The following is a 25,631-nucleotide window of genomic DNA, read 5'->3' on the forward strand; positions in this document are numbered from 1 at the left end:
CAATTTGACCACTGAATTAATACCACTGCATTAATAGAAAGCTGGGGAAGCTGCAAGGGAAACTGACCTGGGGCGTTTGTCCCACGCACACTGCAGAACTAACCTGCTGCTGACAACTGATGTCTCTTTAGCAGTATTGTATGCAGAACATCAAGTATTCCTTAAAAAGAAGATATCCTTTGGTCAGAGAAGATGTGCTGGTGCCTTCTTAAGGGCAAGTTTAAATGAAAACCCAGTATTTTAATATGCTCTGTGGATCATTCTGTGTAAAGCAATCCTGTTCAGAAAATTCACGTGGATTGTTGATACTGGAATTAAGTTTATCCTGATTGATGTATTGGAGTCAAAGGTTAAAAGACTCTGAAGATCAAATTCAGTTCCTCTTCCAAACTTACAAAAGGGGATTTTTTTGTTTTTTTATCCCACTCTCACTAATTTCCTTAGTAATTTCTTTTAATTATCTTTCATAGAAGGTAATTGAGTTTTGGTTTTTATTTCCTGTCAAAAAACAAATTACAAAATTTACAAATCTTCTACAGGCCAGGTACTGTCTACATTGTTTTATTTTTATCACCAACATCTACTGCAACTGTATATCTGTGGTTTATCTTTATAGCAGAATACGACAATGGCCAGTCTCATACTAAGACGTCACGTTTGTTTTGCCTGCAACCTGTAAGGTGGTTGGGGACTGAAGTCCCAACGTTTCAACCACTGTTAAAATCCCAGGTTAGAACTTTGTATCTTGTGAGAACATTGACTTTGACAGTAATCAGCTTATTCTTTCTGCTTGGGGACTTCTTTTTAATTGTGTTCTTGTTTTGGAAGTCCTGGTGAGCTCTCTTTCTGTCTTCATGTGTAATTTTTGTTTTCATCGTGAAAATAAACCATACTGTGATATGAAATCACTTAGTATGTGTGCTGAGGTACATCTCAGCCAGTCCTATCCTTTGTACCAAAGCTAACAGTGTTAAGCTCATTAAATAACCTCATTAACATGCCGAGCCTTTGTTGAAGCTGCACACTGGATATCTTTTATTGAAAAGGAATTTGGTCCAAATGCAAATAAAGAGTGATTAAAGAAACCTTGACATATTTTAGGAAGGGTAGTTGTACCTTAGGAAAAAGGAATCATCGTTTAAAGTGTGGATTAAGCCATTGGCAAAAGAAAACTCTGTATCCTTATAAAATGGGTAGAGATGGGAAGTTGAGACAAGCAATTCCTCTTGGTTTGCAAGCTTCATAATGACAGCTCTTTAAAATGTATATTTCACAATTCAAATGTTTTTATGTATGACAGGCTGTAGAGGGATAAAAAAATATTTTGTGGTTATGCTAAACTATAATGCTATATTTTTTTTGTTCTTAGCTTTGTTTGTACTTTCTTTATTTTTGGCAAACAACCTCATCTTTTTGTCTCTGGTATCACACCTCAGTGTTGGGAATGATCATGAGGGTAGAACATGATTGGCTGCTAGCACTAGAGGAATTCAATTCCAGTAGCATTAGAAACCATGTAGATAGGAGGATGAACAGCAGAGTCATTAAAAAATACGAAGAAAAGAGTGATTCCTGTTAAGTGCAAAATTGTCCCAAGAGGTATTGTTTATTTCCTTACTGGTTTTTTTTTCATCCCTTAAGTCATTGTGTCCATGCTTCTTTAGGGAAGTCTTTGGCCAGTCTGGGTCAGCTGCCCTGACTGTGTTCCCTCCCTCTTTTTGTAGGTTTTACTTCTGGGTTGGGTTTGGTTTGGTTTTGGTTTTTTAACTGTTTTCTTGTTGATGATCACTTTACATCCTTGCATTTAAAGAACACCAACATGAAATACACATAAATATATATTTATACGAATACATGCCTGTTTTAGAATGGAAGTGAGGTTTGTATTAAATAAGAGATTACAGATTCTTTTTTTTTTTTTTGTGTCCTTGTATCATATTATCAAGGAATTGGATATACACCATCACTGAAAATGAATCCACTTCACAACACAGGGTAATGTTAAATATCCTAAATTAATTTGAAATTATTTTCATGGCCACTTTTCATATCTTATTTCTCCTTGTAAAACTGCTCTGAAGGGTCATTGATGCAAGATAGAGTCAGAACCAGAGTTTCAAAAGAAAAGAGTAAGGAAGTTTGAATGACACTTTGCATATTAAAAATTAGTTTATTTCTGTTAAAACTTGCTAATGTCAGCAAATCTTAACTCAATTTTCTGCTACCATTATTGTTCTTCAGAACATTAATTTGCTCAAACTCTTATTATTCGAGGTCAGAGGATCACAGTTATACAGTGCCAATGAATGTTCCTAACTTAAACAACTAGTATGTGCAACTCTGAGAGACCTTATTGACCTGTTACTGTGTGATAAGAAGTGGCCTTCCTGTGAGCTGAAAAGTGGCTGGAGTACATTGAGTATCCAACTACTGTAGAGCACTAAGCATAGTAGGATCTTGCAGTTACCATATCTTCCGAATGACCAGCGTTGTCACTAGCTCATGAGGGTGAGGGTTCAGCTCCGAGTAATTAAAGAGGTAACAGGCGGAATAAATTCCCATTGGAAAAACTTTTTATAAATGCTTCTGTCTTAGGACCAACCACGATATGATAAATTCCGATTGTTGAACTCCTAACTTTTGTTATAACCAAGGGACAAGAGGTTTGATAATTTGTAAGATGATGAATACTCTTAAAAAAAAAAAAAAATCCCGAGGGATTCACTGGAACTGAAAAGGTGAAATTCTTATTTTTCAGTTGTATTGCAATGAGTGGTAATTTAATGGATTGTTAAAAAGAGATTCATCTTATGTGTCTTAGTAAGGTTAATTAACCCTTCCTAATGTGTGTGTTATGTGACTACTATTAACGTGTTGATAAAAAAGTAATCTTATTAAAGCAGAAAATGCAAAATAGTCTTAAAATCTTAGAGAAGCACTTTAAGATAATATGAATTCATGTATTCACTTATTTATGGTTCTTTCCTTGAGAGAAAATAATGTCTTTCAACAAATCTTGCTTTTATATTTTCTCTGCTAGTAATCTGGAGTTATGCAGGCTTCCTTTACTGAGAAAGGTTGAAGAGGTCTGCCTGAGTGGAGAGGAAGGTGTGGATGTAGCATTTAAGTCTTTCCTCTTTAGGACCTACAGCATGGTCCTGTTGAAATAACTTTGAGGCCAGTATGATGGGGACGAGTCTACTCCAGAACAGCAGTAGTGCATCTTACTGCTGTCACATACACATGTGTGTCTCTACACACACTTAGAGATGAGGTGTGCATACCATACATATCACGTGTGCATCAATTCCATGTTTACTCAGATGCTGAGTTTGTTTCCAGCTGAATGTGAATAAATATTACAATAAAGGCTGAATCTAATTGGTGCAATACACTTTTTAGCTGTCTTAGCATACTGACAACAGCTAAGCAGGCATTCACATTTTTAAATGTATTAATCGGGCAGTGTGGTTGGCTATCTTGCAAAACACTGAAAGAAACAATACACAATGCTCAGCCTGTTTCCATGGCTGTCAATCTGGCAACATATTTATTTCACAAAGAAAAGCAGCACCTTTTCATAATATATATTTCAAATATAACTGAGTACTGTTTCTTAGCAACAAGAGCTCAGTAGCTGGTGATGCTGAGATGAGCCACTGAGCAGGGGTGAAACCTGCGCATGTGCTTGTGAACCATCGTCCTTCAATTAGCAGGTAATGCTCAGAGGAAACAAAGATATTCTCTACCAAATTTCTCTCAATAATTTTTGTTACTTTTAGTAGAAGAGTGAAGGAGCACTCATCTGAGCCCAGCAAAATACTGGCCTTCATTTGGAAAAAAACAGTCTTTTCCCTCTTAGTGAATAGAATAAATCAACTCGAATTGCACACACACACACAGACACACATATATGTGGAATTAATGTGACCTGACTGTAAAACAGATGTGTTTTATGAATAGAACCTCAAGAAGTAATTACTAACAGCTTGTTTTAGAGAGATCTACGCTCTTTCACTCTGAAAAGAAAATGTGTGCATGTGTCATATTGTAACAATAGCTTTGAATGTTACTGGCACTACAGAACTTTAAAGATAGCTGAGCACTTTCTGGCAAGTGGCATTTTCATGGACTCCTGCGTTTACTCTATGGCTAGTAAAGGGAAGACAGTGGGGTGGGTGGGGTGTAAACACTGAAAACAATAAATTATCCCAGTTTTATAGCTCTCCCTGTGTGGAAATTTCCATCCTGGATGCAGATTTTACCACTTTTGCTCTTTCTGCAGTGTTCCTTCCTGCTTGAATATACGCTTTTGAAATCAGTGGCATTCATAGAACCTTTTCAGTTGGAAAAGACCTTTAAGATCATCAAGTGCATCCGTTCATCACACATCATGGCAGATAGGAATGATGTGGTTCATCACGGATCAGAATATACCAAGCCTATGTAAAGAGCTTTAGGAAATTAAACTTAAGTCATGTGAAGTTTCCCTCCATATGGATTTTCTGTGGAACAGAAGGATATGTGAAATGGCTGTTGAGGTTGCTTGACCTTTGCAGGTCCAAATGACAATGGCAGAGATGATAAAATTCTTACCTCAAGAACCCTGTCTGGCTCCAGTGGCAAGACTATATAACAAATTCAACATATTACTGTGCATATTCCCATGTTTTTAATGGAATTTAGATTAGCAAATAGTGTAGCAAAATAATACATAAGGAATAAGGGAGACTTCTCTTGTCTTTTATGATCTTTGGATTATATTTTAAACATGTAATTCATAGCTGGGAGAGATGAACCCGCAGATAGTTAATGTTAAGAGAAATGAATGTGGTTCTTGAGTTTCATTTCTTCAATTCACATCAAAGTCTTAAAAATACAGACAAACAGCTTTTGATGGGAAAATTGGCTAATTTCTTTCAAGTCAGCTGAAAAGGAGAATTCTTTAGAATCAGCGATTTGCAGTTTTACTGTCCAATGACTTGTGACTATTTGGATAGTCCTTTAGCTTTTCTTAAGCTTGGTCTGCTGAACACACGTATGTGTCTTAGTATTTACAATGAACAAGATAAATACTTATCTAATAATTTTTTGTAAATAATGGTTCTTTACTAATCGGATAATAATACTTGATGTGGTGCTTAATGCCAGATAACAGAATCCATTTGTAATTAAATAACCCTAATGAAGTGAGAGCTCTAAACAGTCAAAGGGGTCAACTACCAAGTGTTAACAAGCAATGCATTAGGCATTATAGTTATTATAGTAGTAATTATCATTCAGTGATACATTTATAATTTTAAAAGCATACTCATCAAAAGCATTCTTTATTGAGAAGTCACAGAATTCATACGGGCAGTAAATGTCTGTTGTATATTCATTTAAAAAATAAAAACACCTTATTTTCTGCTCTTTTGTTCTAGCTACTAAACTTGTGTTGTGTTACCACTGTTTCATTTTATTGCAAGATGCAAAGTGCTGTGCAATGTGTGTTTTGTTTATTTGTGCAAAACCTGTAATTATGAGGGGCAGTGCCATGAAATATTAAGAGACTTGCCATCTGTTTGTGCAAAGATGTTAGGTGTGGCTGTAGTCAAGGCTGATTGCTCTGGAGTGGGAGTGAAGTTTTTATATTTACATTCCATATGGTACAAGCAAAATATGGCAAACCAAATATTTTCAGATTGCATACACAAGGTGAAATCCTGGCTTTCCTGCAGTCCGAGCCAGATTAGTTACTGCTTTCAGTGACTACTATGTCAGTGTTGCCTTAGCTATTAATTTTCCTTCATTCTGAAAGTCTTATTTTCATTTTAGCTACCATTACCACTTTGAGCAAGTTCTCTGCATTTGCAGAATCCAGCAGTTCACAGCAGTAGAGCAGAAGCTCACAAAGATTGACTGGATGAAAGAGCAGAGGTGTCCAGGGCAAAGACTTCATGGTCAGTGATTGGCCACAGTGGCCAGAATGTGCTGAAAAATGTGTGGGAGTGTTTTCTTCACATGTTACATAAATAGAACTATCACATTTTTATTAATGAAAAGGAAGACAATCTCACTTTGTTTCCCTGTGGTTTGATACCTCTCTGCCCGAGGGAAGGGAAAGTACAGGAAGAGTGAGATCACCACCAGAATGATCATAAGTCCTAGACAAGGAACTGAAAGGGGTCCCGTACATGATGATCTGTGTCATTACAATTCATTGCAAAAACTGATGCAGCTCTATCTTTGACCTGATTTTGTACACTCAGATTCCCACTTTTCGAAAAACTCATCCAGACTCTCATTGCTCTGACTGGAAATTTCCCTGTATGTCTGTCCTAAATGTACTTGTGTTTAATTATTTGTTCATCTGCTGCTATCTTCCTGTGCCTTAATGATCATTTTGCTTTCCTGATGTCTGGCCACTGGTGGATTTACAGCTAATCTCACAGACATGTTTCTAGGTGAAGTGTAATCATTAGATTCTGAACATTGTGCTAGCTTCGACTTTCTGAAGCCTGTGGAAATCCCTAACTAACGATCTACCAAGATCTAGGAAAACCTATCCATGAGTTTTACAAAGGATTTAGTTGATAGTACTAAGAATTTAACCTTTGTTCTTCCCAGCTGAGATCATGGCAGAGTGTCCAGGCAGTACAGCATAGGTTGTTTCTAACAGATTACCACAAAACTAGGCACAGAGATTGTATTTTAATTTGAAATAATAGCACTGTGATGTCTTCCTTGCAGTCAAAAGGGAATCTTTCAATTTAGATTCTGAGTTTATTGGAGCAGGGCCTGTCTCCAACCATGTAGTTTAGTTTATATGCTGCTTATCCCAGTAATGATCCCAATTTATTCCTGCTATTGCCATAATAGAAATAATAAGCAGCAGTAAGGTGAAATAATGTGAAAATAGAGAGCATAGATTTTAGTCAGCAGTCTTTAGAAATGTTGTCTTTCACATTTTTAAATTCTGTGCTGACAGTTTACTGAAGGAATGAAGGCAATTTACATTTTAAAGCTTAGTTTACAAAATTGGCTCGGCTCATTAGAAAGTCATGGTTGGGTTTTTACAAATCTGTTCCTTCTCCCTGCTTATTCCATCCTATGCCCTATCCATGTTTAATCTCTGCATATATGCATAGCATTCCCTTCTTCCAATAAAAGAGAAAACTGGTCTTAAACTCTTCATTACATAGGTATCTTGAAACAGTTTATCCTGTAACCTGTGGAAGAGATTTCACTGATTTTAGACTCATTTGTCAGTGTCCATTAACAAGCAGACATCAAATTTATACCCAATTCATTTGCAAATAACATAATTGAGAACTCCATTTAATCTAGGTATTTTCCATGATGACTCTTACATCCTCCTGAAGCTTCCATTTTCATCAGAAATTTACATGGTGGTTTTACCTGCTTTTCCTCTCTTTTTTTTCTTTTTTTTTTTTTTTGTCAGCTAATGGCTATTCAGAATGCACATTTTATATGAAAAAGTGTCCAATTATTATTTTTTCTTCTGAACAATTTGAAAACCAAGAAAGCAAAATGAATGTTAAAAGCTTGAATTCTGACTTGCACACACATAAAGCTCAAGATGCAGATCCTTTCATTCCAGCTCATACAGGGAGGCATGAATTAAGTGCTCTCTACATGAGTCTGTTTTCGATTGGAGTTTTATCTCCTTGCAGGACAAACAACTTTATGTATGAGCTTTCCTGCATACCTGCTGTTTACACCCCAGCTAGTCGTTTAATATGAGTAAGTGTGGTCAGCAACAGGCTTCACCCAGAACTGAACGTGAGTATTGATGGTACATCTGGTGACAAGTTCAGGAGACTTGGAAGCGCACAGATTGCAGAGTGGCCAAGTAGGTGAGACTGTGAAGTTGATCTGAGGGTGCCTTTTCATTAGCTTTTAATTTAGATCAGGAGGGAACTTTTGATTGGAATCCTCCAGTTGTCCCCTTTTACTGTGTTTTGCTTCATTTTGTGCAGTAGGCTTGGAGATCATGCTCTGGACTCCTTTTGAATGAAAGCAAACTGAAAGTTGTGCTTGGGAGCACACCTTCCATCCTAGAGATCATCAGAGTTGGGTCTCAGGTCCTCATCACTGACTGTTGGCTCCATGGGTCTCCTCTTGGCCTCTCTCGTCTCTGTGCTATTGTCGCTTGGATGCTGACACCATGTGTCACCCCACTGTGAATAATATTTGTTCTCTTTTTAAAGATACATACTTGTTTGAAAACATGGATGCCTTTCATATTATTGAAAGGTCCCATAAAATGCAATAAAATTCCCTTAGGTCTGCAAAGCCTATTTTTCTAGAATTGGGTGAGAAGTGCTAAGATGATGACCAACCATGCAGTAATTCAGATTTTTTTTTAAGTATTAAATAGATCATCCATCTCTTCTGAGTTTCAGAAGCAGCTTATTTGCAAGAGAGATTTGGCTTCTGGTATTAAAAGGTTCATACTTTATCCAAACCAGAAATTAAACACCTAGTGTATTGCTGTTTGTGCTCTTATGTGTGTATGTGTGAATATTTTTGTTGTTCTCCCTAGCAGGAAGTGAAGAAGGTTGTTTGGGCATATGGGTTTCCTGTCAAATATACAAGAGAAGTGAACATCAGAAAATGGGCCACAACAAAGCCCAGAAATGAACAACTAGCAAAATGGGGTTTTTTTGTTACTCATAGAAACCTTGCAATATGTGAAAGTGATTTTATGGGAAGTCCAAGAGTTGTCCTTTCCTCCCACTTGTCAGTTTTTCATTTCTTTGTTACAGACATTGATCTAGAGTAACTTAGGTGAGGATGCTTGATGGAAGATACGGACTGAGTAGTTGGTGAAGGCTTAAGCAATTTGGTTAGTTGAAAACAGTGAATAACAGTCGGGATTCTCCAGCAATAACTCTTCCTGCAACAGAAGTGTTGCTGATTACAGTGTAGTTTGCCAATCTTGTGATAACAATGGCAAAGTGTAATGCATGGTACAGGTCATCTCTGATCTTTGCTGTGTCATAAACTGGTAGGAGCATACGCTGCAACAGAGTGGAAAGCTTGTTCTCTACAGACTAGACAGTCTGCAGAATGATTCTTGATACGGATGCTCACATGAAACAAATGCTCAGCTGACAAAAATCAATGCATGATGTCATTGAATTCTAGGAATCACAAGCAGTAAGACAAGATAATTTTAGTACCAATTTTAGTCTGGTGTGATTTCCCTGACATCTGTACATGGTCCATATCCTTTCATGAAGGATCATTTCTTGTGTACACTAACATCTGCGATCGTCAGCAAACATAGCTTTCAAAAGGTTAAAATTTAAGAGACTGAGTTACTTTTAAGTTTGAGTGAAGTAAGCATTGTTTGTATAACAAGTTCTTATTCTGCTGTTAAAAATACAGACGGTATCGTAGTAGCTGAGTTGCTCATACTGGGTATGCTCATGAGCTGTATTAAGCTTGAGGTGGTTCCACATGATGATCAGTTGTTTAAGCAGCATGCATTTCAACAGCACGTAAAACCTGTACTCACATGATTGACAGTAATGATTCTGGGGGAGACACTATAGTCTGTCAAGTGGCTAATTTTTTTTTTTTAAGTTGCTTGAATACCTGTTTACACAGTAGACTATAACAGCGGGGGAGACATTGTGACGATAGAGCCACTTAATAAGATGGTTCCCATTTTTTTAAGTATCTGAAATGCATGCCAACAAAATCCCATGTGATGGCTGTGAGGAAATGGATATTCGTATATGCGTAAAATCCTGTAAAGACAAAGCCATGGTTTTGGTCTAGCTGCCTCTAGTTTTTAATCCTCAAAACTATTAGTAGCTTGAATATTCCGGTGGGATAGGTTTCAGTAATCAGGGGATCATAGTATTATTGCTTATATCTTCTACAGTTTATATAAATGCATTATGTGGTTTGTTTCATGAACAGTTACTTCTTAACAGACTGTTGGCCGGGTCTGAATGGATGTGGAACTTGTGGGATTTTAATTTTGGCAATATGGTTGGTAATAGTTTGACCTTATGCCTGTTACTCCACTTTGGAGCTGGATTAATCTAAATAACAGATAGTTGCAATTAGTGGGGAGTAAGTCACATGTGGACCGATGTGAGGAATTAGTATAGTGTCCTCTACACTTGATTCCCATTCCTTATCCACACTAGCTTTCCCTGGTAGAAACCACAAGCACTGAGAGATGGATTCCATAGCATTTGGTTCCCTCCATCCAGAGGGCTGACTGCAGTCACCCAGAGCAGTTATCCACCCTCCAGACTCTCCTGAAGCCCTGCTGTGAGTGTGTTGAGGTCCCACTGATTGTAACCAGCAGTCTGTCCTGCACAGTGAATTTTGCAAGCTGTTTGCGTGGTAAAATCTGATGCTGGTATGGGCTTTATAACCTGTAGAGCTGGTAGGCTTTTGCATTGCTGCTGTTTGTTAACTAGAGTCTGCTGCCAGCATGAAGCAGAAGACAGCTGAGTCTGTAAGGGTCTGTGGGGTAATGCAGAAATATTGGCCTGACCTGCTTTCTTGTCTACGCTTTGTAAAGTTACCTTTCAGAAGATCCCTTCATGCTTTGGACACAAAAGGAAAAGTAGAAGAAGGAGGTGGAGAGGGACCTCAGCTTTTACCTTGTACTTTCTTGACTTCTCTCCTTTTAAGTGCAGACCATAGGATTTCTATTCCACCTCAAAGCTGTGCCAACCTTAATGAGAACTGTGAGCGTTCAGCAGTGACTGCTCACGCCCCCTCCGAGTGTTTATGCAGGGAGCTGTGTTTCACCCATGTGTTCTGAAGCACAGATGATCACATAAGGGCACAACTGGTTCTTTGGACAGTTTTTCTCCATTTTCCTATTGCTGTTAACTGGTCCCATTATTTAGTTAATGAATAGAAGAAAAGAGAATTTACTCATGGCCCTTATTAGGACTTTGGATTAAGAATTTTATATACCTCTTTCTTAGCCATAAACTCCAGGCTCTGCTCAACCTTTGATGCATTAGCAAACCAGATTTAAAAAGATTACAACTTGAAGCATCTGATACTGGTTGAAGTTTTTCAATTTCTGAATAGTAATCTTTTGTTTAATATTCTTAGTGAGTTAAATCTCCTTGAATTCCAGAAACCTTTAATCTGTATATGTAATAATAAGAAACAGAGTTGTTGAAGTGCTGAATGCTTTGTTCCCACGTTTTTAAGTTTCAGGGATCTGTGTTGAGAATACCAGAACGTCCTTTGTAGAAGATTATTTAGATCATAGGCTTTATTGACTGGTGAAACAGTGTTTATCTTCATAATAACAAAATGCAGGAGCTTTAAAGCCGAATTAAGAAAACCAATGAAAAGAAGTCTCCTTCCACTCCAATCTCATTTATTGAAAGAAAATGCATATTAATTAAAAATTTAGACCATTCATTTCTGTTGCAAGGCTCCTTGCAAAAGACAAATTATTTTATACATCTAGTATGTGTTAGAACTGACAGATGAGATTAATATGGTTCTTAAATTACCATTACCAAGGGTCAATTAATAAGTGAACTAACCTTGTGAAAGTCATTCTGAAAGACTAGTTACGGATCTGTAATGGTCCCTGTCAAATTATGTAGAATTGAGAAAATGAGAGAGCTGTCAAATAAATACGATACCTACTAATTACATTCTGCATAAGGTAAATGAGCGTTTGTGGTTGTTGGTGGAAGAAACAACAAATAAGTCAAAGAAATGTTATACACAGATTTGGGGTAAAATTTACTTGAGGGAACATATATGTACAGAAACCTGTCTTGGTAAGAGAAAAGTGAAATTTCTTGGAAGTCAGTGATTAGGTGATGTGAAGGTTGAATAACAATTAGAGAAGTATTTCTTAGGCTATTGTATGATTATCACCTTAGTAAATGCACAATTCCCCCCCCCTTTTTTTTCCTCATTCTTTGATTATGATACACTTTTTAGTTGGCCTCTTGATCTTTGGATGTAAACTTTCACAAACAAAGGTTTCAATATGAGAAGAAAGCAGGCAGCCCTGTGTACTGTGTGACTTGACAGAACAACACTGAGAGTAGGCTTCTTTCTGTGGGCAGGACTTAAAAAAATACTTTGCATCGTACCTGCGGGCTGACCAAGCATCATATTCAATAATCTTCCTTCTTGTGATCAGGTTACAAAACTACAGCAGATGTAAAAGCAGGATTAGACAAAAATATTTTGCATTATGCCAGAAAATATTTAAGATTTAATACACTTTCAGCAGCAAAGTCACTGATAAAACCATTTTTCAGGTAAAAATTGTGCCTTCAGAGCTGCTGGCAACTGCAAATTGGGTTTTTGCCCTGTAGTTTTCTATGTGAGCCCATTTCTAGTTTGCTGTGCTGTGTCTGGTGAACTATCTAAATGCATCTATTACTCACTGCATAATATTATACAAATACTATGTACTATTTCAAGAGTCCAAATAGCTGTATGAGGTGAATCTTGAAACCCAGCAATTCAAACACTTATTTGTACAGCAAACACCAGGTTTACTGTGATGCAGTAGTGGCTGTTCATGCCTCTGTTTTCTAATAACGTGACTTTTAAGAAATCTGGTATTAATATGAAAAGTTATAAGCTAAACTAGTAGTCATGCAGTTGGATGGGATGATCATAGTACCATATGCTGGAAATTACTTATTTGAGCTGGAAATTACTTATTCTAGTCCTATAAATGTTTATAAGGGAGGTGGAGTCACCAGCACTGCCATGTGAGTGAAGAAGTGATCAGTCAGCACAGCTCTTCAGTGCTGTATTCAAAAACCTGAAGGCTGGCAGAGTGTTCAGTTCAGTTGCAGTGTTTGATAGATGATTTGAAACAATAAACATGGTTCTGAAAATGCACCTGTACAGGGAAAAGGCTCTCCCTGCTTAGGGACTGGCTGAGCATCAGTCTGGTGGGTGGTGAGTGGTAGTATCACTTGGGGTTTTTTTCTATTTTTGTTATCCATTTCATTACATATCTTTATTATTAGTAGCAGTAGTATTTTATTGCATAGTATTATTGCTATCATTATTTTATTTCACTTATTCTTAATTATTAAACTGTTCTTGACCCACAAGTTTACTTATCTTTTCCTCCAGTTGTCTCCCCCATCCCACTGAGGGAGGGAGAAGGCAAGCGAGCGGCTGGCTGCGTGATGCTTGGTTGCTGACTGGGGTAAAACCACAATAGTAGCTCAAGATATTTCTGCTGAGCAACTTCATTTTAGTTAAACTCTTCCACAATATAACTTACCTGCTCTCAAACCCAGTGGAAGTGACATAGTTTGGTACTAGCATGTTCCAGAACATGCCAGGATTTGATGAGTTATGAATATTGTGTTTAGCAGTATGCATTTTTATAAGTTTTTTCCCAACATTCTGGTAAACAGATAGCACATCCTTCTCTGAATGTGCTTTTTTTTTCTGCAGGAAAGTGCTGCTGTTGTACAATTTTGGTTCCTCGCTGAAGAGGCAATCCACAGACAAGCTTATTTTGTTGACCTTTTAGTGAGAAAGATGAAGGTCTGATTACTTAGAATATGTTTCTGTCAGGCATGTTTTCTGTGGTTAAAACTTCCACTTTCTTTGAATTGCTTACTATGAAGCTCATTTATGACCTGATGAAGAGTAATACTTTTTCTGTGGTGTCCGTAGTAGAATTAGGGCAGGTGACTAAACTCAGTCCACTCCTATCTCCCTCCCAGCTGTCTCCATTTAATGTATAAGCTGTTTGTGGAAGAACACAGAGTGCCATCTATTGAACAGTTTTGTGATCCTGCAGACCTGGTTTTGAAAGGAGGTGAGACACATCCAGACTTGTCAAACATTTAGCATACAGAAAAGTTAACAGCCTCCTAGAGATTTTAGTATGTTTCCTTTTGTTTTTGTTTGCTTTGACATCAAGTGAAACAAACACAGAGCCTCTAAAACAGTTATTCTTGGCCTACTTTACATTTGAAAAAGTATTTGGAGATCTTTCTGCTTCTGTAAGTTGGTGTTCTGAAGCTGATTCTGCATTCCTTATGAAGGGTTTTCTCCCAAATGATAAACAGCTCTATGCCATCAGTTCATGAACATGGTGGGGTTTTTTCATTTCTATCTTCAGTAAGTGTTCACTGAACAATTTTTACATGTGACCATATTACAGTGATCTATTGTTGGTTACTTCCCTATTTCTTAGGATACCGTACTACTTATAAATATGGTTGATACACAGTTTTAGTTCCTTTTTGTTATTCAGAAGCAATAGAATTTATTTGATATCAGAGTAACAAACTTGTTCTGCAAGACACCTCTCATAAACCAAATAGTTTTACTCTCTTTGATAGGCTCTGTTTGGCTGATGGAGTGCTACTGATTCGAGCTCAAAAATCAGCCTCTTAGTATTGATTGGACTGTGGTTTTTTATGTGCTATACATTGAGCTAGCAACTTACTTAATAGTGATGGATTTGTAAATAGGGTACTCCAAATAAAAGAAATATCTTATATTTGATCCAACAATATATAGATGAAAAGTGACCTTGCCAAGTCGAAGGAGAAGAATCCTTTTTGGTGATGTAGCAGAACTGAGTGAAGAACAACTTTCATGCAACTTGCAACTAATTGTTATGTTATTGAACAGAAAAGTCTGATCGTGAAGTGTGCTGTGTATGTCAGCTTAAAAACTAGGAGACAGGAATAATGGAATGGAGACAGGACTAGATCTAGTCACAGACACCAGAATTTGGTGAAGGATAAATACTAATACTGCAAGTCCTGAAAGACAGTGAAAAATCAGTCAGAAGTCTGTAGATCTGGTTTGAGGTGTAAGTTTATGAAAGTGCAGCACAGGAATTGCTGCTGTTGTATGTTGTGACATCAAGTGAGATTTCAAAATTAAGGGAAAGTGGTGATAGAACATATCGTTTATGGAGGAGATGCCTTACTAGTATGCTTAATGTAGTAACTGAAGAGTTGACTGAAATATAGTTGGTTTCTTTTTTCTTTTTTTTTTTTTTTTTTAATCCAGTGAAGCACACTGGAGCTGCTAATTATACCTTAAGATTAATAGCTTTAACAGGCAGTGCTGTCATGAGAGCTGAAGACCAGTGAAGCATTTCAGAAAGTTCCTGGGCTAAATGTAAGCAATAAAAATAAAAGAACATGGAATAAATTCTATCTTTTGATGTGTCACTATGTAGCAGACCCTTGTTGATCCTTTGGGAGCTACATTAGAAATGTTTCACTACTCAGAGACTATTACTGTGTTAATTTAGGTAATTTGAGGCTCTGACTATATCTTTCTTTATTGACAATTAATGTAGAGAGGTGGTCCAACATGTTAAGAGTTACAAAGATTAGTTTTAGAGAGAGAAAAGAAGTAATTAAAACCAACGTTTTATTTCAACTCAGGCTGCTCTTGGCATATCTTTCCATTATATACAGGTCTGCAAGCCATTTTTCCACTAAAATAATGTGGAAAACAATCAGATGTTTCCCTCTTGCTACATATGAAATATATACCTTGGCACTGTTGGCAAAGTAGAAAAAACTACACCGTTACACTGAAACAGAGAAGCTGCTAAATGTGTGTGATCTGGGATGTGCTAATCTGTTTGGATGTTGTTGCTGGGAAGATCTGTCTGAATTATAAAAGTATCTGCCATAGACATTCTCTCAGAAAAAAACAACCAGGCGTAATGTGAAATTCAATAAAGCTGACTGTAGACAAAATCAGCACAATCTCATTTAGTTCAGAATAACAGGGAAGGATAAACAGTGCTTTGTTACCTCCAGTGCTTGTATATCATTGTAACTGCTAAGGCTGGGAAAAGAATGCAAGAGGGAAAAGAAAGCAAAGTGCTAACTGTGAATAGCTGTGATATTTTTGGCCAATCAGATGTCAAAATTCAACCTTCATAATTATAAGATGTTCAACCTCCCATGACGGTTTTGAGTAAGATTGATAAACTCACTTCTATTGACTGTCATGGTTTAACCCCAGTCAGCGACTAGGCACCGCACAGCTGCTCACTCACCTCCCTGTCTCCCAGCGGGGAGAAAACACATGCACTGAGATAAGGACAGGTTAATAATTGAAAATAAATGAAATAATGATGCTACTAGTAATGTTAATGGTAACATGTAATGAAAGTAAGAGTAATAACAATAATATGTGATGAACAGGAAGGGGGGGGGGGGGAAAATTTGCAACCGCTCACCACGTGCCCACTGACAGTCAGCCAGTCCCTGAGAGTCCTCCAACTTACATACTGAGCATGATGCCTTATGGCTTGTAATGTTCCTTTGGTCAGTTGGGTCAGCTGTCTGGGCTGTGTCCCCTCCCAGACTCTTGTAGAGAAGCAGCTGGGAACACAGGGGCAGTATTGGAAACTCAGGAAGTCCTTGGCTTAATGTAAACATTGCTTGGCCACAGCTAAAACATCAGTGTGTTACAGACATTCTTCTCAGCACGAATCAAAACCACAGCCTCATACCAGCTGCTATGAAGAAAATTATCTCAGCCCAAACCAGCACACTGACATATATAACCAGACATATAGTAGGTAGCAGGTCATATAGTTGGCATTTCCAGCATCATCAACATTGAAATGTTATTATTGGCTTAGCAGAGTCAACAGAGTATGAATATTTACTAGGGAATAATAAGTTGAGGAAGGGGAGGTGTGTTTCGTGGAAGATAGTTCAGCTCTGTGGTCAAACAGGCAGGTTCCAGTTAGTAATGCAGGTACATTGAGTGTATGACAGGCTGCCAGAGATTGAGAGAGAAGCTGGAATTGGATTTAGCCCTAGAATAAAAATAAACAAATAACTAGATTGGAAAGTGACTGTATAGGTACAGAAACAGAACACGTAACAGTGTATCATCATGGCATGCAATGTGCTGGAAACAGGGAATGACAGATGTTTTGTATCATAACACAGCGCTTCCCAGCAAAGGCTCTTGGCAATGGGGGTTTTCCAGCTCTGCCATTTGAATGGGTTGCAGGACACATTGCCCACATGGCTTGCACTACAGTCATCTAATTCCTATACAGCAAATCATACACACAGATCTTACCTAGTTCTCTTTACCTGACTTTACCAGGCCAACCTTTAAAAAGGTGAAATTTAAAAAGACAATAGAAATGCATCTTATGAAGGTGTGGCACTTACAGCATACGAATTCTACTGATATTGTTTCAAATTTTGAAGAGGAGAGCAATTTACTTGCAGTAAAATCAAATATCTCAGAAAGAGAAGTCCACCAGGAGAGCCTTGGTTCCGAATTACCAAATTTTTCTCTTTATCAGCACTTACATCCCAAGCACTCTTACTCCTTTCTTGGCTTTGAAGGACTCCTGGCTGCAGCTCATCACTCTAAAACTGACAGTGTAAAGAGGATGAGATGTCATCCCGGGAATGCTGACAGAGCCAGAAATGTGGCCAGCAAGGCAGCAGTAAGCTGTGGTGCCCTCTGGTCCAGCTTGTCAAGTCCTCTGCACAAGTGCTCTTGTAATTCCTTGTTTTGTTGCTTTGAAATGGAGAAACCCCGTTGGTTACATCTGTACTAGACTGGTACAAGCTTGAGTGCTCCTTGACTTCTAAGACCTTTTCCTACTCATTTGTAGGAACAGATATGTTAAACAATAATAACAAAGAAAAATATATGTGTGTGTGATATATACCTGACATTTCCACTGACCTTTATTTCTTATGCCTAAATAAATCAGTTTTCTTGTCACCAATGCATTTTATATCTGGATTTTTGTTGTTGATCTGCTTAGTTATGGGTTCTCTCTGACCCTGTTGCTTCTTGATTCCTTCTGTGAGATGAAATTTGTTAAACTCCTGCCACTTCCTACATGCCGTTTGGACTCATTGTCACACAGTAAGAACAGTAAGCAGTGCTTGAATACTGCTAGGAGCTATTTAAGAGTGCAAAGCCATTTTTTATCTCTTTTTGTGTGTCTTTGTTGTTTTTGTGGTGCAGCATAGAGCCTAAAAATTCTGGCACAGCTTATGTCTTAATCCTTTATTTCAGTCCTCCTTCCTCTCTTTTTGATTTTCTTTAATTTAATATTTTTGTGGTGATTAGACTTGATTGCTTTGGTGAATCCTGATATCTCCTCTCTCTCCCCCACTCCTCCTTTCTTTTTGAGGGGCTCAACATGTGTTCTCTTGTGATATGGGAAGATTGTAATTAGTATTTATATGATCATCCGTAATACTTGTGATCTGAGTGGAGTACACATGGCTTCATTTGAAGAGCTGTATTGCTCCACAGATTTGAGGGATGTCCTTCACTTCTCAGTTGTTCACTGAGGTTATTTTTGGAGTGGGCATTCTAATTTCAAAACGCATAGATAATATTTAACAGGAAGTATGCTTCAGAAGTTATTCTAATTCAGTTTTTATAACTACATGAGACACCCTTAGAAATATGCAGCTTTTTGTTGTGAGGATGCAGAAAATTATTCTCAGTTGTGGTTTAGTGTCTACACAGCTGTAGAGTAGTGCTTAATGGGGGGCAAATGCGACACTGAGAGAACAGTCAGGTTTCCAAAGCTCTTTCACAGTTGTTTTGATTTTACCGGGATGTATTGCCCATTCTTGTTAGGCACTTTGAAAAATCATAGTGTGTGCATGTCGGCAGCCTAATAACCTTTGGAAATCTAATTTTATATCGCCTGCTCAGCAAGAGATAGAATTTAGCTATCAATCTTGTATCCGGAGATCAAAACCCTAGATTTGAGGTTTGCCTGGCATACAGCTTTGGTGAAGTCATTTCATCTCTGTTTCTTCTCCCATCTTTTGCCTATCTAATTTATGTCATTGATTTTCTTTTGAAACACTACTGCATCAGTCGGTTCCATTAGTCCTGTCATAATTAATCAGGATGGTTAGGGTCAGTTTGAGCACCTCATACCTCCTTTATGTCCCCCTGGAAAACTGGGATGGTGGTTTTTAGACTTTTTGGAAGTTCTTGCGTGTCAGTAGCCCACAGGTGCAGCAGGGTTTGCACATGCACCCAGAGCCCGTGGGAAGCACTGGCAGGGTGGGGGAGCATTGGGGCAGGTACCAGATACCCACCCTGCCCTGCACACAGGAGGGTGGAGGGTTCCTGCCCAACAGGACAGACATTCGTGATAATGTCAATGTCTTCCATTCTGGGCTCCCATCCTGTTCACTGTGACTTTTGCATAGCTAACCAGCTAAACTCAGTCTTCTCCTGTGCAACCTGACTGTCCAGAGTGTAGTGTCCCTAGGCAGTGACACTTATCAGAGTGACTAGATTTTATGATGGGTGGATCTAGGACTGAAACTTTGAAAAATTTGGTAGTTACTAACATTTGATCTTATATATAAAAGTAAGTATTGCGTGAATACCAACAGGAATCTGCCATGTGTAGATAATTACTTCTTATAAATATTTAAATATTAAAAATATGAAATCTTAGAACATAATATGATAAACATAATATGATAAATAATATCATAAATAATAAAATTATGAGTCACAAGAGTAAATCTTGTCTGCTTCACACTGGCACAAATAGCTGAAAATACTATTTGCTCCTTGATTTGCTCTTAATGTTCAAAAACTATCCTCAGGAATAAGTGGAAAAAAATAGGAGCTTGTTATCCATTTTGTGGGTTTATTTTTTCTTTTGACACACAAGAAAGCTTCTACAAAATCCAGAATTATTTTTTAGTGAACTGAAAACCTCAAAAGAATTTTTGAAATTGGGTTTAGTGTTGTCCTGCAGAAAAGAGAGCATTTGTTCATTCATTTTGGTATACATACTCTGTGAGTATGTATCTACTGTGTGCTTTTCTCTGAGGTTTATGCCATCGTTCTCTGTATCCGTGATGTTGTTCACAGGAACGGGACCGTTTTATACTCACAGCAGAAAAACACTTGGAGGATTTGAGTTTTACAAGAAAACAGCAGCTTTTTAGTAATATTGTGATTCAGACACATAGCTGTGGAAGAAAATACATTTACTGTGACACTAATAGCATTACAGTATATACATTCAATTAGATAGTGAATTCATAATTGCTTAGTTTAGTGCTATGGAAGAATTTAATATATTAAAATAAAAAATATTAAACGTATGGTATTTTAGCTTCATTTAACAGCAATGAGTGTATTTCACTGATGGCATCTTCTAGGCATATTCTGCAAAGTGAACTGCAAATCAAGAGGCAGGCTGGTGCTAGAAGGCAGACTGCAGTACTGTCGGTACAGGGTAGAAAACCTGGAAAACTCCAAGTACTATCATCACTGATTTAATAATTCAAGATTTGTTTTCATATTCACACTTCCTCTAAGACGTAGGGGCTTTTCTGGATTGCTGTGCCAGGTTTCTCAGAGAGACGGGCAATTTCTGATGTTATCTCATGCGAACAGGAGGTGCAGTGTGCTTTTGGAGATTGGCCTTTCCTGAATGTAAACTGGCAAAACCAATGCTCATGCACTTCCCACTTCAAGGGAACGATGAACAATAATACATTCACAGTAGAAAGATTTATTGTACAAAAATTAATGTGGAAAATACACAGAAATTTGTTTTTTAATCAAGACATTTTTCTTGTTGTGACCTGATTTTGTTTAAAGAAAAGATGTTTGAAATAACATGGGCATCTTGTTAGGACTTAGAGCCACATATAGAAAAACCGCTCCGTCCACAGGTTTAAATACAACTTTTAGCTTTGAAAAGGTGAAGGTTCTTATTAGTAAAAAGTATGTGTTAAAAACATACATGTGCTTTTCTAAATGTAAGCTTTTCAGGTATTTCCTAGATCCCTGTTAGGAGAAGAATGAATCAGCAGACCTATAGCAGTTGTACCGTATCTTAAATGTTTTGCAGCTTAGGGCAAAGGAAAGCCTGCCGACATTAAAGAGTTGTAAGTCTGTTGCCTTTCTTTACCGTCAATCCACATTTAAGAACTGATGTAGAAGTATTCTCAATAATAATTGCAATCAAGCTAGCAATAAATAAAGCCATCAGTGGTCTGTACCTATAGATACCTCAAAATAACTGAGATTGGGGCAGGTAGGGGTATAGCAGTCTTTTGTAATGGTCAGTGCTCCTTTTAGATGTTTTTTTTTTTTTCAGTTCCAGGATGATGCACCTTTTCCTCTGTCTTGATCTCATTGTACTTGCCTGCTTTTCATGCTGTGGCTGGTTGGCCTGGGCAGGATTGGACAACAGGGTGACGAGCTCATGGGTCGAGATGAAGCCAAAACACCTGTGCATACGCTTTCCCAGAGGCACCGCCATCTTGGCGGTGAGGTGCCGCTGCGCCCTGTGCTGGGGCAGTGGTGGAACCAGTGCCGTGTCCAGCACGGGGCAGCCCTGACCGCGCCTCACAGAGGCCCCTGCAGCCCCTGCTGCTGACACCCGGCTAAGGACACACAAGGGCCCTCCGTTTCATACACAGAAATGACTGATTTAATTTTTTTTTTTTTTTTTGTGCTGCGTGTGAGGAACATGTAGAAAAAACCTTCTGTGGAAACAACTGGATGAGTTCTGTGAGAAACCTTCTTATCAGCACCAAATTGGGAATAAAAATTAGAAGGCAGTTAATGACTAAAGAACCTTGATTAGACTTTGAATATAATCAAGTACAAGAAGATATTCCAGCTTTACTTATGCAACCTTTAAATTTGTGACGTAATTTGGTGTGGGCAGCTGGCTGACTGGCTGTGAAGTAAAAACAGGCGTTTATATGCAGAGAAGCAAAGTGGCTGTCCAGAGTCGTTTCACCATAAGCAATAAACGAATGGAAGGAACCGTTCTGTGAAGGGAAACCTTTGAAATTACTTTAAATAATGGTAAGAATGAGAGTGGGTATCTTTTCCTGTAAATATTGTTGCTGGCTGTGGAGTGGAAAGGAATCCAGACAGTGTAAAATAAAGCAGAGTGCTTAAAACAGCTTTGCACAGCTTTGAATAAGCTTACTAAACTTCTCATATAATCCTTATATTTGGGCTGACGAGGAAGATTCTCTCTTCAGATATGGTGAGGGAAATTGGATTGGAAGTCAAGAAGTCCCTTTTGAGAAGATAGAGTATTGAATAAGAGTTTGTCTAGACAAATAGGCTAAAATCTATTACTGCCTGTGGTTTTCAGTTTTGTATTGCTTTCCCTGTTTTACTGGTGTGCTTAATTTTATCAGTGTTTCTCAGCTATACTAGAAGCGATAGCCAAAGTCTGCTTTGTATCCTATCAGGGAGGCTTGTGTGCTGAGGTGTAACAGTTCTCACAGCCCCAGATTAGCCGCTGTAGTTTGCATCTATATTTCTGTCAAAAAAGAAATTGACATAAAATGTTCCTGGAAATATGATTGGTTAGATTATGCTGAACAGAACTTTGTAATTATGAACATAATTTCATAACTTATAAGTCAGTCTTATCAGGTTTTCATGTAATAAATAACTACAGAGCTCTTCAGACTTTTTTTGTCAATTTGCCCAAATCTGTCTTTATGCTTACCACTTTTCCTTAGAGTTATGTTGTTGTAATCAGGTAGGAACTTAGTTTCTGAATGTTCAATTACATTCTCTTGCTATCAAAGAAATGAATGCAGTATCTTTCATACATCAGTCAAGTTTTACATTAAAACCTGATAGGCTTTTCTGCCTTTCTTCTTTATTGAAAGACAAATCTCACTCTTCTGATAGTTAGCCAAAATCTAATTTTCCACCTGGTTTTATTTACAGCCTGTTCAAAGTAATTTGGTTTTTTTGTGCCAATATTGTCTTCTACTTGAATGCTTCGTTCTCTGGCAGTGTGTTGGGGTTTGGTTTTGGTTTTGGTTGTGTTTTGGGTTTTTTTTTGTGTGGGGTTTTTTTTGTTTTTGTTTTTTTTAGTAACAGTAGACTTTTTTGTGCTTTGTTGCTTTTTGGCTTTGTTGGCTTTTTGATTTTTGGGCTGTGGGGCTTTATGGATTTTTTGGTGGGGCGTTTTGGTCAGGCAACATAAGATATAAGGTAGCTTCTTTGAGAAACTTGTCATGTAAAGATAAATGGTCGCAGTTTTAGTGCTGCAGGCTTGTATTTTGAACACACTGTAGACGAGTGGGTTCAAAAGAACCTGGTGAGTTAACCCACAATGCTTAGGATAAGCCTGGAAATTACTGGCCAAAGACTAACAAAATAAGGCCCTTTGCCATCTTAATAAAATGAAGCAGAGACCATGTAACCATTCCTGTGGAGCTGTCATGCCATCTTTTTTGGCCACTTGGTCTCAGACGCAGTGGACTTGGCGATAATAAAGTAAAACTATTTCAGTCGTTAATAAAAATCTCTTATTCTCTTGCTTAATCTGTGGAAGTCTGCAAAAATAACCTCTGGTGTTAGACCAGCCTTTGCTTTGGGTGACTTGCAATTCTGATAAAGCAGCTGAAGAAGTTTTTTTAAATTTAGCAAAGCCTTTGTTCTCCCCAGTGAGCAGTACAGCCACTTAATATTGAGAGATAGATTAAGAGCAAATTATCTTGAATTTGAAAATGAATTTGCTGGAATTTCACACAGAAATATTGCTATTCTTCCATTTTCCAAAGCAATTAACAGGGTTTTGATGAGTCAACATTTACTAAGACAAATCTTTTGTCAGCAGTTTCCAACTGTATCTGAAACTGTATCTAGCTTTAATGTATTTCGGTAATAAGAGTGCATTTTCCTTCCTAGTCCCCATCACATCCTAATCAGTCCTCAAGTTCTGCACTGGCTTTAGAGTCCACTGTTAAACTATCCCTGGAAACTGCAGCAGTGTGGGCCCCCATAAGGCTTCAGCTCTGCCAATGCTACATGCATCAGTTGTCTTCACAACAGAGTATTTGTTTGCTTTTATGCTGTTAAGCTCTATATCAGCTGGGAAAATACTTGCCAGAACAATTGCTAGCGAGGTGAGGATAAGCAGTGAGTAGATGTTAAAATGGACTCTGACACTATTTACAAGTAGTGTATGTGAGTAGATAGATAGTTTACTCATAACAAATACTCCGCACACTCTGCACATGGAACTGTAAAAGTGGAATTTATTTGTAAGCATAATAAAATACATAGATGTGCTAATAAGCCATCCATTTTAATAAGGAATTAGAATTCTGACCTAATTCTTTCTCAGCAGGATTTATCACTACCTTATAAATAACTTAGACGTATAAGACATGGAAATGAAGAATAAATTAACAGAATACACAAAATGCTCAGAGACTTCCAGCCCCTGCTGCTACCATTTTCTCAGGGAAACACTGGAAGAGGGTGATATTAATGCCTGTGCTCAGGTTCATTTTCTGGCTGGCTTAACTCCATTAAAGGGCTGAGTCCAGGGACAGGTAGGGAAGGTGAAAATGATAGCTGTGTCTCTGGTATTTTTCTTGCTGTGTTTTACTGACATCTTGGAGAGGAGAGAGAACTGCAGGTATAGCAGTTCCTTTTCTATTATCCAAGAAGTTTTGGCATGGTTTGCCCTAATGACTAAGTTTTTGTAACTTATTGAGACTTTCCATTGCAAGTGGATGGGAGGGTTGAGATACTTGGTATGATCTTTCTTTCCAGTTTTTGGAAGTAAAGAAAGTTGAAACAAACTTTCAGCTGCATATGTTGGCTTTATGTTCAACAGTTGCTTTCATACACTGGGATGTGAGTGTGTGTATGTGTGTGTATATATATATACATATACACACCTGCTTATATAAGACTGCATATGTTGTTCTGTTCTTCCATACCTTGTTAGAAAAGCTGGAGAACTGTCAAAATTACCTAACATAATACTTCATGCCATCACCATTGAGAAAATGTATTTAATAGATCTAATGCATTCTTGCTTTGCACTAGGAGATATGTATGTCAGTTATACTGTGATAGTTCTATGTGTCCATTCTAAATGTGTTTGAAAAAAAAGTAAACAGCCAAATCTTCACATGATTAACATTAAATTTACCTTTTTTTTTTTTTCCTTATACTCTAGTCATTTCATTCTTCAGGGAATATGGCATTTTCAAGCTGCCAAGAGGTACCTTGATTTTAATGTACAGCTGTCTTTCTCTTTTATTAGTCTGAAAATCTGCCCTGAGCTTAGTCCAAAAGGATGGGCTGCAAGTGGTATCTTTGCCAGGGTCTGGTTACGGCAGCACTGATCTGAGCTATTTTTTTCTTGCTCACTTTGGTAGTGGACTAAATGAATTTATTCCTCTTTTTGTTCCTACAGCTTGAAGTTGAGGTCACAGATATAAGTGGGAAAACCATTGATGGTCCAGTCCGCCTAGATATTTCTGTTATTGATCAAAATGACAACAGGCCAATGTTCAAAGAAGGACCCTACGTTGGTCATGTCATGGAGGGATCCCCTACAGGTAAGTCCATGACAATCATATCTCTATAAATAAAGCCTGAACAGATTTTGTGTTGACAAATGCATTATTATCACATTGCACACCTTCTCTTGCTGATTTTGTGACTCACTGAATCCTTCCCCCACATAGAGGTAGGAGCAGACCTTTAGGAGAGCAGTATTTAGGACCAGCTTTGATTCAGGTTTACAATTTTTTATTAATATCAAGAGACTCGTTGATAATGAGACTCAGCAAATCTGAATATGATTAATATTCAGACCA

General features: G+C 37.8%; 1 protein-coding gene across 1 annotated transcript in view; it reads left to right on the top strand.

The window, feature by feature from the left end:
- Nucleotides 1-25,631, top strand: part of CDH13 (cadherin 13) — a gene marked incomplete at its 5' end in the record, with an annotated part of 267,510 nt that overhangs the window by 51,037 nt on the left and 190,842 nt on the right. Inside the window, one exon of the mRNA XM_010148860.1 lies at nucleotides 25,226-25,370. Coding sequence (XP_010147162.1) covers nucleotides 25,226-25,370 — 145 coding nt within the window. The remainder of the gene's footprint in view (nucleotides 1-25,225; nucleotides 25,371-25,631) is intronic.

Source organism: Eurypyga helias, unplaced genomic scaffold, assembly GCF_000690775.1.
Source record: "Eurypyga helias isolate BGI_N326 unplaced genomic scaffold, ASM69077v1 scaffold603, whole genome shotgun sequence".
NCBI lineage: Eukaryota > Metazoa > Chordata > Aves > Eurypygiformes > Eurypygidae > Eurypyga > Eurypyga helias.